Below are 18973 nucleotides of genomic sequence, written 5' to 3' on the forward strand. Positions count from 1 at the left end.
GTGCTAATCTGACATCCACACCATTGACAACATAACATTTAAAACACTTCAGTAACATACAAAGTAAATGAGAAACAAACATCTACTGTAAAGTTGATAACTGGGATAATGAAATGTCTAATGGAAAAGCTACTACTAGCTGTTACATGCATAATATCCACAAGCAAATCACAGAAATCACTTTGGTCAGTTTACAATAACATGCCTGCATCCTTATTATAGTAATAATAATGATGGTGATAATAATAATTATAATTGTAAACCATTTGGTAACAGTGGATACCTTGAGAAAGGTACTCTATAAGAGTGAAAATAAAATTCTCAGAGGCGCAGCTATTAAATTATTTCACAACAAATGCTTAAAAAAAAGTGTTAACTAACAGTGGTTCAGTCAAGTGCTACATGCAGACATCTAATGGGAGTCAACAAATAATGCTCAGCTGATTCTCATGTTAACCATTTTCTTCATTACAGTTGTGCTAAATCTGAAATAATAAGCTATGCAACACTGAAATCAGAAACTGTAATGCTTAGCGTGCACAATTGTTAAATTTCACTTTCTTATTAAAAACAGTTACATTATAAGCAAACATGAGAAAGTTCACACGTCTTGAAAGGTGAGAATAATTCTTCTTTTGCTAAGATCTTAAAAAGTAGAAAGTTCATATTCCACAAATCCATATATATTTATATATAAAATATAATCATCACATTACAATATAATGTTCATTTCTCATTAACAGCTCTCACTTTATGTTTTGCATTATCAGAATAACATATTAAAAACTTTATAGAGATCAACTATATTCAATTTGTACAGCAACAGTTCAATGATGAGATGATGGTTTCAAATATGATTCGGATGCAGTCGAATAGAATGGCTGTGGATTCGCTGTGCTTGCGGTATGAGTGACTGCTACGTGCCCAACATAGTGTGATGTGGTTTCTTTTGGAGAGCTTTGCGGTATCACTGGTTCAGAATATGTCCCTCGAACCAGGTACTGGCTTTCAGAGATGCTGTGTGCTACCGATGCTGACTCTGAACTCTCAAGGAATGTAGCAGCTGGTAAGACACCAATTTTACCTTTCACTGGACTTGTGGCGACACTGCTCTTGGGATGAAGGCCTGCAGTAAAGGGCTGATAAACTTGTCCTTTCATTGAATACAATGGACTATATGCTGGCCCACTAACAACTGGTGCATGTAAAGTCGGTGTGTATAAGCCAGAAGAATAGTTTCCACTGTCAGAGCTGTAAGGACATATCTTATGGGCAGCTGAATAGACGCTTACCATAGGTGGTGATAACAATGTATTTGGTGGCATAACTGAATCTGAATGAGAGATAATCTGAGGTGGAGGATGAGGTAACAGCAGTTTCCGTTTTAGATCACTGTTACTCTCTTGCATTAAACCTGAAAAGAGAATACAATTATTAAAATGCATACAAAAACCACAAAATTTTATTGTTTCAATAATGGCTTAAATTATAAATTAAAAAGCACAAACAGCTGTCTTTTGCATAATAAATGAACATTCACCATGAAATAAAATTTCTGAACAATGAAGAGAGTTCTTTTACAGTGTCAGGGTCAATCTACTGCGTATAGCAGTAGTTTGTCACTGGATGAGGAAAATGTTATCTTTTTTCCTATAGTACTACTGGAATGAACAGTATTGTTTTGTGAATACATCATTACAACTAATTTTATTACTATGCCCTCAGAGTCTTTTGCTTTGGCATACCTGAATAAGATTTAAGTTTTCGAGCTCTGTCATTTCAAATAAAATCCTTTAGTTTGTGACAGCTCTCTCTGCCATCTTCCGAAGCAGAAACTACTGTCATGGTTGGCACAATGTTCCACTTATACAGGCATGGCATCAGTGTCTGGAACTTTCCAGAAGGCTGAAATTACAAATACCAGTGGGGAGACATTTTACACAGATTCTGGTAACTCTAGCCCACCATAGGGTTGAGTGATGTCTGCTGATGAGAAGGACTAGCATCATGTTCAAAATACTCCTGCCTTTCTGTAAACACAAGCAACTGTCTTTGTTTCTGCTCAGTGTCCAAAGCCTACCCCCATGCCTCACTAAGTGTATACACCTGATCTAGGTTAAAATTATTGCAGTTTATTCTACTCTCACCAGCTCCTTTATAACGGAATTCCAATATGATCACGCAGCACGAACTAGGATCTCATTTTTTGAAATTGTGTTTTGCATTCCTTTTCTAGACAGGGTGCAGAAAGAGTCAACTTCTCAAGCTCACTTTGCTTGATGCGTCATATGTGCTCGGCACAATGCTGACAGTGTGAATTGTTTGGCCTATGTAGATACTGTTTCATTTGCAAAGGACACCATAAGCACTGGGCACTGAAAGACTTATACTGTCTTTATGGGGTGTGATATGTCTCAGACCTTAAGAGGTGGTCTGGACTAGAGCCCTGCAAGCACATGGCCTATCTGTGTGGCCTGCATGCATCTGCAGGGTGCAAGAGAGAGAGTGTGAATATACTTAGCAAATGTTGGCGGAAGGTGCTGAATATGACCAATGTTATCTCGCCTGATAACACAGCCATGGAAGTGCTTGATGGCAGCCACAAAGAAGTCACGCACTTATCTACCAGCCACGCAGATGCCACACACTTGCATTCGCTTGCACATGCCTGATGCACAATGCTTACCACTACATCTTGTTTTTCCTTCCTCTTTCCGGTCAGTGCTGTTAGCATTGTCACTGTTACAGGTCATATTAGTTCATTTGTTCAATTTAGTCACAAGATGAGTGAACAGCAGTACAACATTGATGCAGGAACTCAACTGTGTACCTAAATATTAAAAAGAGTAGGCAATAAAGTACATGCTTGTCTGATGCCTTCATTTATTAAAATATTTTTCCCCTTTGTAATCCGCTACACAAATCATATTTTAAACTGCCACTTTGCAGACACAGCCGAAATCTAATCCACCATTACGTTCTTCACGTTGCTCATTGAAATTTCTTGACAGTTTCTGTCCAACTGCTTGTACTTGTTCGAGTCCAGTTGTTGCTACTGTATCTTCAGTTTCACAACCATCTCTCTGAAGCATAAAGTTATGCAAATAACACGGACCTTTTAAATTATCTACAGAAAAATCCAATGTATTCTTTCTTTTCAAACAACATTTAATTCAAACTCATGCAATCATTGGTTCACATTTCATTTCACTGGAACAGTGCTGAGAGACTGTGGAGGAATGAAATAAATGGAGCTACCCTATTGTGCTGCTCACAACAGCAGCTGCAGAAATGTGAAACAACTGTGGCAGCATGCCCTGTACATGATGCTGTTTAGACAGCTGCTAAAGAAGTGTGGCACATGGCTTTCACCCAGCTTAAAACTTCAGGTGGACCCCACACAGTCTAATAGGGCAGCACCAACTGTGCTGATGAGATGTAACTACTTCATCTGGCATTCCAAGCCACTGCCAGATAAATATGGTGCATTATACTTTGCCACACTACACGTCTGTGGAAAATAATGACAATTTATGAAACTTTCTCCTTTTGTTTTGCTATTATCTCTGTACTCAGGAGAGTAAGAAATGATACCGAGTTCAATATTCATACTGTTGGTCTTGTGGAGGATTATCCAAGTATTTATAATTGCAGCAGTGCTGTGCTTAACAGAGCATCGGGATGCAGAACATAAAGATTGAAAAATGACTGCAAATGAAATATCACAGGTAGGTGCAGCAACTGAAATTAATTTAAGGAATTTACGGAAAACAAAGAATATGTAGAACTAAACAGAAATATGTCATGTGGTTTCATATGAGCCAACACCTGGAACTTTGGCAATAAAATACCAAAAGAACATTCTACATTCCTTCCCCTAGTTAATCCATAATTAAATATACACCATTCATCACTTAAATATCTAGAAGGATTTGCCCTCATCACGGTATGTGTATTGAGAGAGGAAAACTGCTGTGTTCTTACAGCACTGGCATAGGATCTGGAAGTGAGACCTCATCTCTTAACAATGTTTTACCAAAAGAACTTTATCAGTACTTACAACATGACATGCTAGTTGTCCAAATGTATGCTGCATTTAATTTAAGAAACACAACATGTTTCAGAAAGTATACAGCACAGTGTCCCACTGCAGACTGTTAATGAAGGTAGGAGCATATGGAATAGGTTCCCATATTTGCAAGTGGCTCGAAGACTTTTTAAGTAATAGAACCCAGTATATTGTCATGAACAGCAATTATTTATTAGAGACAAGGGTACCGTCAGGAGTGCCCCAGAGAAGTGTGATAAGACTGCTATTATTTTCCCCCTTGTTAAAAACTTATACGGGTTGTTAGAGGGAAGTGAGAATATAATATTTTGAATAAGAATCCATGTCATGAGACATGCTGTTTCTGTTCTATGAAGGTTTCAATTCAGATGTTTAACTCATACACTTCTGCTTCAGAAATCAAATTAGGCTTGACACAGCACAATTATTAGGTACCAATTTGAAAGGAAACATAAAGAAACATAGTTTATCATTTACACACATTTTTTTGTATTAAAACTTGCACATTACACCTTTACACTAATCTGAAACAAAAGAACGCAGCATACTGTATGTACAGAACAGTATTGCTGCATTACAACAGCAGCTCAATGTGGCACGACCAATTTTGTTACAAACAATGTACCTATGAAGCATGTGCTGGTACACTCTCACCATTCCACATAGTGACTCTTCAATTTCTAGTGCACTGGCCAGAACTCATGCCAGCAGATCTTCCTCTGTTTCTATAGGAGTCTTGTAAGTTAAAATTTGCATATGACCCGACAATTAGTAGTCTATATGAGTTAAATCCGGCGATCGCAGTTGCCATGCAGTAGCACCACCTTGGCCTATCCATCTTTCACCGTATCGACTGTTGAGATGTGTCTGAACTATATGCGAGAAGTGAGGTAGGGCACCATCATACTGAAACCACATTTCCCAACAAACATTTGGTTGCACAGCTTCCAAGAACGAATTCTATATGTTTTATAGGAAGATCAGGTATGCCAGACCAATTAGCTTGAGTGGAAGAAGTTATAGCCCAATCACACAACTGTCCAGAATACCTGGACACACATTAATACCAAACCAGGGGTTGAAATGCCTGAACACATGCGGCACAAGGGTGTTTGTAAACTCAGACATGGCCGTTTCACAAATTCGGAACACAGTCCCTAGTGAACTCCATCTGCAAACAGAACTCAATGTGGAAACAGGGATATGTCAATGTAACAGTGCATGAACCACATGCAACAGGCCATATGTTGCGGAGAATTGGCTGGACCCATAACGCGTACCCTTTGTAAGTGGTACGAATGTAACTGTTGCCCACACACTCGTAGTCCCAGACTGTGCCTAACCCACTGTACGCACAATGGTTCAAGTACTAATTGAGGGGTTCTCTTCAACGCAATGCAGTACATCTTCTTCAAATTCGAGCATATGGCATTGCCGTGAGCATCACAATCCTCCCTCCTCATGATGAAGGTACCTGTTTCTTGGAGCCAATGTGTAACTTGGGCAAAAAGTTTGTGCAATGGCTTGCTACACTGTGGAAAACATTTATGATACAGAAAACTAGCAGCTCTTCCATTAACTTGAGCTTCGTCATACACAAGAAGCTGTCTGTGTATTTGGAAAACATGCACCAAACAATGTTTACTGTATCAGAGATGTACAGGCATTGAATAGGTCTCGCAGAAAGGCAGACACTTAAGTGACACTGGGTGAACCCCTGACGTAGTACATGTCATCTTGTCTGCCCTTTTCCATACCAGGACACGCAACTTTTGAGATTTTTCTCTTTCCCTCAGCAGTTGGGTATGCATAACACATCTGAACTGAAACTGTTACAGAACAGAACCAGTATGTTTCTGTACATGAGTTCCTGTTCAAAATACAATGTGCCCACTTTCCTCCACAAGTCCTGGAAGTTTGTAATGGGAATTCCCAACACCCTGTATACATAAACGATCTGGTGGACAGGGTGGGCAGCAATCTGTGGTTGTTTGCTGATGATGTTGTGGTGTATGGAAAGGTTTCAAAGTTAAGTGACCATACAGTATGACTCTGATAAATTTTCTACTTGGTGTGATGAATGGGAGCTAGCTCTAAATGTAGAAAAATGTAATTTGATTTGGATTAGTAGAAAAAACAAACCTGTAATGTTCGGATACAGCTTTAATAGTCTCTTGCCCAATACAGTCACACTGTTTAAATATCTGTGTGTAACATTGCTAAGCAATACGAAATGAAATGAGCAAGTGAGGATTGTGGTATGAAAGGTGAGTAGTCGACTTCCGATTTATTGGGAGAATTTTGGGAAAGCATGGTTTATCTACACAGGACACCACACCTGTGCATCCCTATTCTTGAGTACTGCACAAATGTTTGGGATCTGTACCAAGTCAGGTTAGAGGAAGATGTTGAAGCAATTCAGAGGCAGGCTGCTAGATTCATTACCGGCAGGTTCAGACAACACACGTGTTATGGAGATGCTTTGGGAACTCAAATGGGAATCCCTGACAGGAAGGCGAAGTTTTTTTGAGGAACACTATTTAGAAAATTTAGAGAACTGGCATTTGAAGCTGGCGGCAGAATGATTCTACTACCACTAACACACACATTTCGCATCAGGACCACGGAGATAAAATATGAGAAATCAGGGCTCATACAGAGTCATATAGACAGTTGTTTCTGCCTCACTTTATTTGTGAGCGGAAGAGGAAAGGAAATGACTAGCAGTGGTACAGGCCATGCAACTTAGGTGGCTTGCAGATTGTAGATGTAGGTGTTGACATGATCTCATTATCAAGTTCTTAAAATTATTATGCCATGCCACGCCAGAGTGGGATCATGTCTTCCTGAAACATGTTGTGTTTTTAAATTAAATACAGCACACATCTGGAAAACTTCTGTGTTATATTTTATGTACTGATAATGAAAAATGGACGTACTGTGACTTCAAAATGGACTTAATACTCTCGCATCACCGTTTCAGCCATACTCCCAATGCCAATGGATAAAAATGACCCATTTGCATCTCTAACAGCTAACAAAACAATAGAAGGAAAACCTTTGTAATTATAAAATGGAAATACAGATGTAGTAGGGGCTTTCAGTCTAAGGTAATTTCCATATAATCTACCAATACAGTTTGGTAGATTCCATAGTTCCCAATAGTGATCAGCAGGATTTTTTTTTTTTTTACGTTTCTAGCATTGGTGTTTGTTATAATGTCAAGTTTAACATATATATTTCAGAACGACACAACACATATAAGTCACAGAGTAAGTTGACAAGCAAGACATGTGTACACGTTAGCATTCGAATGAGCACCGAGTCCCAGTCTAGCGGCCGCTGCTCGGCTGGCCGCTTAGGTGGCGCAGCTGCTGCATGGCTGGCAGACAGAGCCGCACATAGAGGATGCACGTAATTGCGCGGCGGCGCTTTGAATGATCGGCGAGTCACAACATTTCCCCCCTTTGAAATTGTTGCACTGGTCTTGATGGAGGTGTCCTGGAGATGGCTAACGTCCATAGGCATTGTTTGACTCGCCGTAAAGTCTCGAGGAGGAGGCTTCCCGTACGGACAGAAGTGTCCCCGATGATAACGGGTCGAGATGACAGGAGAATCTGCTGGGGCCCCATGCATCAATCTGCCCGTTGCGGCAAGTCCAGTTGATATGACAGGAGACATGGGCGATGTGTCAGCGTCCGTTGGAGGAGGAGGCGAGTAGATTTGCTCTGACAGAGGATGGTCATCCGTTTCCTGCATGGGCACGTCTCCTGGTGGCATCCGTTCTTGTGCTGGCATCGCGATGACGGTGGGAGGGCTGCGTTGTGAGTATTGAGAGATGCCAAGATCCCGAGCATCAGGTAGAGCCAAGGGTGGTGTAGCGGCATTCGGAACAGATGTTGCTGGCACACGACGCCGAAGCTGGTCCGAATGACGCACTGCAACACCCGTGTCCGTCTGGATTTCATACAGGTGTCTGGCACAGTGTCTTAAGATGCGGCCCGGGCTCCATTTTGGCCGCCTGCCATATCCCCATACCCAGACGAGGTCGTCGGCGGTGAACCGGCCAAGTGAAGGCACCGGCGGCCGTGAGGTGGAAGGCCGCAGAAGATGAAGTAGCGTGCGGGGCTGTCTGCCATGTAAGAGCTCAGCCGGGCTGTGGTCGACCATGGGGGTGAAACGGTAAGACGCCAGAAACTGGAGAAGCGCATCATCAGCAGCAGAAGAAGTCAGAAGTTTCCGCATCTGAGCCTTAAATGTGTGGACCAGTCGTTCAGCCTCACCGTTGGATTGTGGATGGAACGGCGGGGCCGTGACATGCATAACGCCGTGACGAGCACAAAAATCCGCAAATTCAGAAGAGGCAAATTGCGAACCATTATCAGTAACAAGAGTAGAGGGGAGGCCTTCCAAAGAAAAAATGCGGGCGAGAGCACTGGTGGTTGCCGCGGTGGTAAGCGACGTGCAACGGACAATGAAAGGAAAGTTAGAGTAGGCGTCACTTACGAGGAGCTAATAAGTACCTAAAAAGGGTCCCGCAAAGTCAGCATGAATGCACTCCCAGGGCTTCTCAGGCGAAGGCCACGGTGACAAAGATGACTTCGGGGCAGCGGCCTGTGACGCACAAGGGCCGCACGCAGCGACCATGTGTGCTATTTCAGAGTCGATGCCAGGCCAGTACACATGACGGCGCGTCAGAGATTTTGTGCAAGACACACCCCAGTGTCCTCGGTGAAGGAGGCGCAAGACCGAAGCACGCAAAGATGCAGGTACCACAACACGCGGCGAAGCATTGTCAGTGGAGAGGAGGATAACACCATCCCTAGCCGTGAGGCGGTAGCACAAAGCATAGTAGTTCCGCAACGGATCAGAAGTCTTAGCGGATGGGCGATCTGGCCAACCCTTCCGAATACAGCGTAAAACCCGGGAGAGGGTAGGGTCAGAACCCGTAGCAGCCGCCAGCCTGTCCCCAGTGATGGGGAACCCGTCCACAACCCGCTGCTCGGCAACATCCAGGTGGAAACACAAAAGTTTGTCCCTATCGAATGCTTGATCAGGACCCATGGGAAGGCGAGACAGAGTATCAGCATTTGCATGTTGAGCCGTTGGCCGGAAATGAATCTCATAATTGAAACGAGACAAGTAAAGAGCCCAACGCTGGAGGCGGTGTGCAGCCTTGTCGGGAAGTGACGTTGATGGATGAAACAAGTGGTTTGTGATCCGTAACAAGACGAAATTTTGAGCCATAGAGAAAAACACCAAACTTATGAAGAGCATAAATAATGGCCAAAGCTTCTTTCTCAATTTGAGAATACTTTTGTTGGGCATCCGTGAGCGTTTTGGAGGCATAAGCAATGGGTTGTTCCGAACCGTCAGAAAAACGGTGCGCAAGGACTGCACCAACCCCATATTGAGAGGAATCTGTGGCAAGAACAAGATGTTGGCCAGGTCGATAAGTATCCAGGCACGGGGCCTGTTTCAGCATAGTCTTCAATTTCTGGAAAGCCACTTCGCATGACGCGTACCAGTGAAAAGGCACATTTTTATGCAACAGGCGATGTAACGGCTGAGCCACCGAAGCCACAGATGGTAAAAACTTGTGATAGTATGCTATTTTCCCCAAGAAGGCCTGCAGTTCCTTAACAGATGTAGGGCGAGGAAGGGCATTGATCGCAGCGACAGTTTGCTGATGCGAACGAATACCATCCCGAGAGAGTTGAAACCCCAAGTATGTGATAGATGCCTGAAAAAATTGTGATTTCTGAAGATTACACTTAAGACCGGCAGTCTGTAAAACATGAAAAAGTGTGCGGAGATTTTGAAGATGTTCTTCAGTGGTGGAGCCAGTGACTACAATGTCGTCCATGTAATTGAGACACCCAGGGACAGGGAGCAATAATTGTTCCAAGAATCGCTGAAAGAGAGCAGGGGTACTAGCAACCCCGAATGGCAAGCGTTGGTACTGATGGAGGCCGAAAGGCGTGTTAAAGACCAGAAACTGCCGGGAAGCAGCGTCGAGAGGAAGTTGATAAGCTTCCGACAGGTCAATTTTAGAAAAATACTGGCCTCCAGCAAGTTTAGTGAACAGTTCTTCAGGATGGGGCATAGGGTAAGTGTCGATGAGGCATTGAGCATTTACAGTGGCTTTGAAATAGCCACAGAGACGAATATCACCATTTGGCTTAGCAACGACAACGACAGGAGAGGACCACTCACTGGAAGTGACAGGAAGCAAGACCCCTGAAGTAGTGAGACGATCCAACTCCCATTTTACCCGATCACGAAGCGCCACAGGAATGGGCCGAGCCCGAAAAAACTTAGGCCGAGCAGTGAGTTTGAGCGTGATATGAGCTTCAAAGTCGTTTGCACGGCCTAACCCAGGAGAAAAAAGGGACGAAAATGTCGTCGACAAGGAATCCAGTTGAGCATAAGGAATAGCATCAGAGACAATATTGACAGAGTCATCTATGGAGAACCCAAAAACGTGAAAGGCATCGAAACCAAAAAGATTTTCTGCGTTGCTCTGGTCGACCACAAATATGGGAACAGTGCGAACGACGGATTTGTAAGATACCTTAGCATTAAACTGTCCCAAGAGAGAAATATTCTGTTTATTGTACATCTGTAATTGCCGAGTGACAGGTGACAGGAGTGGAGAACCCAACTGAAGATACGTCTGAGAATTAATTATAGTGGGAGCAGAACCGGTATCCACTTGCATGCGAACATCTCGACCAAGGATTCGGACAGTGAGGAATAACTTCCTTGAAAGGGAAGAAATGCAACTGACAGACAACACAGAATCAGACTCAGCGTCATGTTCATGAACATCATGTATGCGGTCGGATTTGCAAACTGAAGACACATGACCTTTCTTTTTGCAATTGTGACTCACAGCCCAACATTGGGGACAATCCTCGTGTGAATGTTTCGTAAAACACCGCGGACATGAAGGAAGTTGCCGGGGGTTTTGCTGCAGTTTCTTAGCGGGTTGTTTACGGCTAGGCCGAGGCTGCGTGTGGGAGCGCACTGCAGCCACATCGGCCAGCGGGGACGCGCCACACGCGTCGTCAACAGCGCACAGAAAGTTGTATTTCCCCATGCCTCTATTTGCGCCCCAGCGGCACGAGAAATTTCACGCGACTGCGCAATGGAGAGAACTTCATCTAGAGTCGGATTCGCCAACTGAAGGGCACATTGCCGAACTTCTTTGTCGGGCGCCAACCGGATAATAGCATCCCGTACCATGGAATCGGCATAGAATTCTTTGTGAACGTCAGTAACAAATTGACACTTTCGACTGAGGCCGTGAAGTTCAGCAGCCCAAGTGCGATAGGATTGATGTGGCTGTTTTTGACAACGATAAAAGGCAACACAAGAGGCTACCACATGTGTTTGCTTTTGAAAATAGACAGACAGAAGTGAGCACATTTCAGCAAAGGAGAAAGACGCAGGATCATTCAAAGGAGCCAATTGCGACAACAACCGATACATTTGAGGTGAAATCCAGGAAAGGAACAGAGACTTACATGGTTGTTCGTCCGTGACATGAAATGCCAAGAAGTGCTGTCGAAGACGTTTTTCATAATCAGACCAGTCTTCTGCCATCTCGTCGTAAGGAGGAAAAGGAGGTATAGCCAACGACGAGAAACGCCCTGCATTTGACGCCGCGACGAAATCGCGAATCGCCGCTGTTAGAAGCGTTTGCTGTTCAAGGAGATTTTGCAATAGTTGCTCAGCAGTAGCCATGGAACCCTGTGGGTCAACGGTGAAAAGGAAAAATCCACTACCTCGTCGCCAATTGTTATAACGTCAAGTTTAACACATATATTTCAGAATGACACAACACGTATAAGTCACAGAGTAAGTTGACAAGCAAGACATGTGTACACATTAGCATTCGAATGAGCACTGAGTCCCAGTCTAGCGGCCGCTGCTCGGCTGGCCGCTTAGGTGGCGCAGCTGCTGCATGGCTGGCAGACAGTGCCGCACGTAGAGGACGTGCGTAATTGCGCGGCGGAGCTTTGAATGATCGGCGAGTCACAACAGTGTTGGTTGCCAACGTTCCCTTGTTGCTTTTGACAGTTCACCAACAATTCTTTAAATGGTGGTGTGTTCTCAGAAAAAAATAACAGTCAAGCAAGGTACATTTTCAACTCTTTACACATGTTCATCAAAGTGCAATGTTTGTTCACATTAACATGCCAATAACGATGTGCCCAACAACATATTTTAGACATATGTTGATTAAAGACAGAAAAGTTTCTTCATCCGAAGAAGATGTGGTGCCGCGTTACTAACTATTCTCACTTCTACTAGTGTTGAACACAAGTGTAAGATGCCACATTTCATACTGCTTGCCACACTATATCTGTTAGCGGCATGGCAGGACCACGCACTGCACATGGTGAGCGAGTGCTGGGTGTTGGCGCCAGAGGCTACTGTTGGCCACGTGCTTGTGTGTGTGTGTGTGTGTGTGTGTGTACACAGCAAGTGATGGGCAATGAGTGCTGCACATGTGGTTTCGCCAAGCAGATGCAGTGCTATAGTCTAATCTGAACCACTAGTCTCACCCCATATCTCTGCAGCATGTGTCCAATTCCGCACCTCTTCTGTCAATTTAGGACAAATGTTTTGTCTGTGGAACTTGAAAGTGTTCTTTATTTCTCTCTTGCTGTAACCATATTCCCCGAACATGAATCTTAATTGCTGCAGTTCAGATGGTCATTGTCATAAATAATCTTTGCTGTGTTCACTAAAGTGTTCAAGATTGCTTTCTTGTGCACAAGATTGTGAAAACTATTTACTTTAAGGTAACAGTTGGGGTGGACCAGTTACCTGTACACTAAACGATCAAAGAAGTTTGCTGTTTTCTGCTCAACAAAAACATCCAATTTACATAGCTTGTCATTCCTATCCAGCTTAACTGTAAATTTAATGTTGAGATGGACACTGTTCATGTGATCAATGAACTGATGATGTGTACCTTCACTGAGAGGCCACACCAAGAAAATATTGTCAACTATCATATGAAGCAAGACACGCACAACATTGTAGAGTTGTATAACTTGTTCCTGAAAATTATCCATGAAGGATTTGTGACAGCAGGAATCTGATCACTACACTATAGTCAATTCATAATATTCATTGCAGTACACGAAGTATATTGTCATCAGGGTATAGCAGATCAGCTTGATGATCCCAGGTGGAAACGGTTTGTCTTCTACAGCCACATTTGTAAATAACCATACATTCTGACCAACAACTGTGTGTTTTGGCCTATTTTCATTTTTTTGAGTGCCTCAATAAATGCCTGTGATTAAAATAAATTGTTGTAACTTCCTCATAAGTTACATTAAGAAGTAAGTATCTTTTTTATTTCTTGACAGTGATTAGTTTTGGACTCACTGTCCATTTTCAAGCCATCCATACCATAAGTGTGAATGTACAAGCAAAAGTGCTTGCATTGATGATAAAAGCAACACTATGGCCAACTCGACAACAGTTAACAGATCGCATAGGACAGACACTGGAGAACATTATCACCGTAGGGACCATTTTTGTACATAGAATTTCACTGTATTGTCACACTTACGATACAGATGGTTTGAAAATACACATAACTTTTCAAAACTAGTCACCATCAAGAAATAAAAAAGATACTTCTTAATGAAGTTCATAAATTTCTGTGAGTTAACAACATAGTGTTCAAAATGTGCCATTTTGGCTGCTGATGATCCTCGCACATGTTTTGCTAGTCTGTAAGGTGGTGAACTAATGAAACTAAGAATGGTAATAAGAGGGACCCCATCCTTGTGTGGACTGCTGGAGCTCAAGAATTTTATTGAAAATAAGGTGGCTTGAAAACCAAAAGGATTTTACCTTTTTTACTGTTGGACTCAGGCCTCTTTTCTTTTACCTAAGAATATGTGCAATTTTTAGGATGTGAAGCACCTTGAGTCCTGTACTGCAAAAAATGACATATATAATACCACTATCATACTTTTCTTGTTGCCTTTTTTTCTGTGCACGTATAAGAGAATTATTGTTCATTAGTACATGCTGAGTATCTGTGAAGCTTGGCATTCTGACATCAGTTTATCCCCAACTGCCTTCCTGTTATTCTCTTCCCTCACACTGCACACACTAAATTAGGATATTTTGTCTGTCAATAACAAGTCACAAGTTACCATTCAAGGATCCATAATGACTATGTTGCTACAGCAGGTAAGAGGACTGGCAATATCTACAACTTTGTAATGCACAATTTTGATTTCCTGTAGACATCAAAAAGATCAGGTGAGATCAAAGATTAGCACGTGGCAACTCTACAACATAAATATTTTTTGGAATAAAAATCTTTGACACTTTTTTAGGCTTCCAATTTTTAAGGCTTTTCAATTTCTTTCATGCCCCTCGACTCATAACTGCCATCTGGTTTCTGTACAAATTGTAAATAGCCTTTCAAATCAAATGGTTCAAATGGCTCTGAGGACTATGGGACTTAACTCCTGAGGTCATCACTCCCCTAGAACTTAGAACTACTTAAACCTAACTAATCTAAGGACATCACAAACCACCATGCCCGAGGCATGATTCGAACCTGCGACTGTAGCGGTCGCGCGGTTCCAGACTGTAGCACCTAGAACCGCTTGGCCACACTGGCCGGCTTTCTCACAATCAAGGCTAGTTTTAGAACAATGAATTGTGCCAGAAGGTAAGATTTATTTTCTGGAATGCATATAAAAGAAATTAAGAACAGAAGCACTGGCTACATGATATTAAGAGCACAATAGAATATCTGTTGCACATGAAAACACAGAAAACATCCCCACACTATTCACCATATGGTACGCCACCAAATTTTAAAACAAAAATATTCTATGTCAAAAAGTCGTATGACACTGAAGGTTAAGAAAACCATATGTTGGATAAGTTACATTGAAAAACACTGAGTAATGCAGTATTCTCATACTGTAAAATAAAACATCCATGTTTAACCTTAACAATGCCACTGAACCTGGTTGTAATTACTATATATTCAATTTTAAGGCCTATAACACTGGAGTTTACGTCACAGGAATATTATTTTGTTTTGGACATAATTAAATTTAACACACAACACTTGTATGGTTAACATCCACCATGAGACAGCTCCTACATAGTTAGCCATATGACACAAAACAAATTTGTACAGTAGTTTCAGCTGTGTTGTACTCCGATGAATATCATATCATGGGAACCATGTAAATAGCATTTATCAAACTACACAAAATAATCACAAAATCTCTCACTTGCCTCTATACACAAATATCTTTGTTTGTCATTGCAGCAAACAGTTCGCCATGTTGGGATTGCACATACATTGCCTGCAGCTACCCATGTTGCTTGTTATTCCCACTACATCTGCCCGAGTCTGTTTCACCTACTGCCATGACTTGTGTGATTTTTTCGTTGGGCATATGGAGTGCACAAAATATAGTCCATTCATACATGAATTGTGATTTTTCCTCTTGCATTTTATTGGGCGTTTAAAGAAATGGACACCAGTGGCCTACCAGAGATATCAGTTTAAAGGAATCATTCACCTTATCACGGCTAGTGATAAACACTAGCCTTCCGAAAGATCAAATTAATTCAAAGTGGCAGAGGTTGAACATTTTCTTTACCACTGGTTACTTTGACAACTGTTCCACAGCAAACACATTTATTAATGTTCTTGGTTGTTACCAATAGTTCTCTTTTTCTATCTTCTCAGAAAAAAATTAAAAGAAATAGTGGAGAGCATACACATAATACTAAGACCCAAAACAACTCTACAACACAATATCAGTACAGGTAGCAGTCAGATACAGTGGTATACATGCAGACTAAGCATATTAACTGTCTTATGGATAATGTGGTGGAGTTTAAGACTAGATTAAAGAACTTTCTATTTCGCTGAAGAGTACTGTCACAGAAATTAATGTATTAGGTTACACTATGATTAATATTACCAACATAGCACTGTAACAGTTCACATGTCAAGTCATTTCAGTGAACTGCACTTAAATAAAATTGAAGTCTTTGACTACTTTTCATCTCTCAGAGATCCCTCTTTCCGGTATCCATGGAATATGATTCACACAGAGTAATGTAAATCCCTCAACATACAAATTAATGAAGAAAAATAAGGATAATATCAACAGTGGGTGCAAAAGTGTTTTGGACATAACCATGTGGCAATGGCAGAGGTAGATCTGGGCTAGTAACATGAGACGTATGGAAACAGACAACCCACGTGTTTCCACAATCCTATTAGAAGCTTGTTAGTAAGGAGAGGAAACTGTATCATGTCAGTGTGTCTGATACCCCAACATTTCCCATTATCAGCTTTGGGTCAGCTCCCATCTAAAGGTCACAGCTGTGGGAACCTCATCAAATACATCTTTTCCCAGATTCACAAGCATGCTACATCTTTAGAGGGAACTGCCTACCTGTACACAACACGTAATGGAAAAATTGTTAATGTCTGTCAATAATTCCAGCAACAATTCAGCAGCAAATGTTATGACAACTAAGAGTTAATTTTTGCAGTGCCATTTTGTGAAAAAGTTTTCTTAAATTTTATTTGTGAAGAAGTTTAATTAAATAATCACATTTTTTAAAAAAACATCTCAAAGTATATGGTATGATTTTGCATGCAACTGTAACAAAAACTTCGAAACTTTGTAACATATATTTTGTGGGTTCAGCTTTGCCTCCATTAATGATTTGTATTAATTTGTTTCCTGGTATGTACAGACTGTACTGTACATTATTGTGAATGATAATTCTTACACACTGGATTATCCAATAAGCTATTCTTCAATATCTATCTGTATAATTCAATGGGGGTGATGAAACAGCACAAGAGACTATCCTGCTTCTTCTCATACCACTCCTGATTTTCACATTACTTTTTTTTTTTTTTTTTGCTTAATCTCATTTTATTATTAATAATACATACACAATAGTTACTTCAAATGCCCAGTTTCTCATTTAAGCAGTGATTCTCAAAACTTTATTACTTACTGTTTCGTTTCTCAATTACTGATAATGATAGTATAGTTAGTACACCTAGGAATATTTTATTTACAGAGATATTAGTGATTTAGTAGAAATGCAAACCACGTAAAGATGAATTTTTCGGTGAGCAAAGAGCGGTTTGTTTCTAGATTGGTAATGCTCATTTGAAAGCTCTCATTACCCTCTTTTTAGTATGTATTTTACTTTTTCCAAAAACTTTATATTTCAGAAGTTATTCCAATACAAAATTTTTGTATTCTACATTGTTTCAATCTTAAAACATAATTATTTCCAAAATTCAGTGCCACTGTTATATAGAGCTGATTTTTCTGTTTCCAAAAATGCAAATTTTCACTAAAGTAACTGGTTTGTTTGTTAATTATTCCAAGTACAAAATTTTACTTTCTTAAAACATTTTCGTTGGGCCTCTGGAATCCTCATATACATCAAAATCACTGTCATAAAATAGTATCTATTATCTTTGCCATTTCTAGTTATATTGCTATTAGTTATTTAAATTTATGTCACTGCCTATTGTGTCTTTGTTTCTTTCAACTTTGTTGATTATTATAAAATTGCAGTTTTCCATATTACACGTGTTTATAAATAGGATTGATGCACAAAGCCTTATCAGTCAGATCAAAGTGAAATCACGAACAGCCTGTGTGTCATACAATTTTCAGTACAGTTTATATTATGTAATCAATTCGCACAGGAAAATGTAGCGTCTATTTTTGGCAAAATTCGCGCCTATATTTTTTTTGTAAATGATTAGATACACAAATTTAAAAGGTTGTCATGAGATATGAGTGAAGGCAAACAAAGCCATAGTATGTTGAAATTAACTGAAAAAAAAGTGTTGTTTGGGAACTTTTTGACTAAAAAGTTTGCTTTTGTGAAAACTTTAACACCTTTTTCTCCTGAAATTGTCTTTGTTTTCTTCGTTTGTGTGTATTTAAGCTTTCAAAAATGACTGTTCTGTTGAAAAATAGCAGCATTTTCCTGCTGTTTGCTGATGCGTCTCCAATTTAAGGTGTTTCTGGACATTATTTGTCTTTTCCAACTTAAGCCATTGATTTCCAACTCTATTAACCTATTAATTTCGACCTATGGTAGGCATTCAGTGTAAGAGTAGAAATAAAGATACGGTAACCCTAATTTAACAGTAGAGGCAGAATTTCAGGAGTCAAAAAACATTTCAGATTTTGCTTTGCAATCTCTATAGTGCACAGTACGGGCACTATAGCCTGTAGTGGCAGATATCACTGAGCATAAACAAACTATAATTTTGACTGCCAGAGGGGAGATGAGCAGTGCGTGGAAACGAGCCCTACCTTCCTCTTGCAGGGAACCAGCCTACAGCAGAACTGACACATGGTCACAGGAATTGCTAGTCTCTTATGTGGTTGTAAGAGTCCTTATTGAAACCCGTGATAGACCAGGATTAGTCGCTTCGCTAATTTCCAAATGAGAAAAGAGAGCAATGAGCAACGCAAAACACAAAGCAATGGGAAACGCCTACTCCACAGATTAGCAGTGTTTAGTTAACAATGTAGTTCCGGCCGAACCTCTAATAGTATTTCATGCAACCACAGTTCAAAAAATTCCGCACCTAATTTGCCACACTAAAAGTGTCTGCATTATACCATCTTTTGAGCTTTAGTTAACAAAGAAATGCACTTGTTTCTTTGTTATAAAATGCTAGGTCTTACAGCTGAGTATCACATTGCATATGTGGCGTGTACCTAAGAGAGACCATTCTACTGCTCACAACTGACATGGCATCTGACCATTGAGCTCACTGATATGTTGTTGCATTTGTACACTTTTTATCTCGCAAACAGATTCTTACACACA

The 18973-nt window shown here is 40.9% G+C and overlaps 1 protein-coding gene across 1 annotated transcript in view; it reads right to left on the reverse strand.

Moving 5' to 3' along the window:
- Positions 1-391: 391 nt before the first annotated feature.
- Positions 392-18973, reverse strand: part of LOC124722691 — a 321460-nt gene continuing 302878 nt past the window's right edge. The window contains exon 22 of the mRNA XM_047247831.1: positions 392-1414. Within this exon, the coding sequence (XP_047103787.1) occupies positions 828-1414 (587 nt within the window). The 3' untranslated portion in view covers positions 392-827. The remainder of the gene's footprint in view (positions 1415-18973) is intronic.

This window comes from Schistocerca piceifrons, chromosome X (genome assembly GCF_021461385.2).
Source record: "Schistocerca piceifrons isolate TAMUIC-IGC-003096 chromosome X, iqSchPice1.1, whole genome shotgun sequence".
NCBI classification, from domain to species: Eukaryota; Metazoa; Arthropoda; class Insecta; order Orthoptera; family Acrididae; genus Schistocerca; species Schistocerca piceifrons.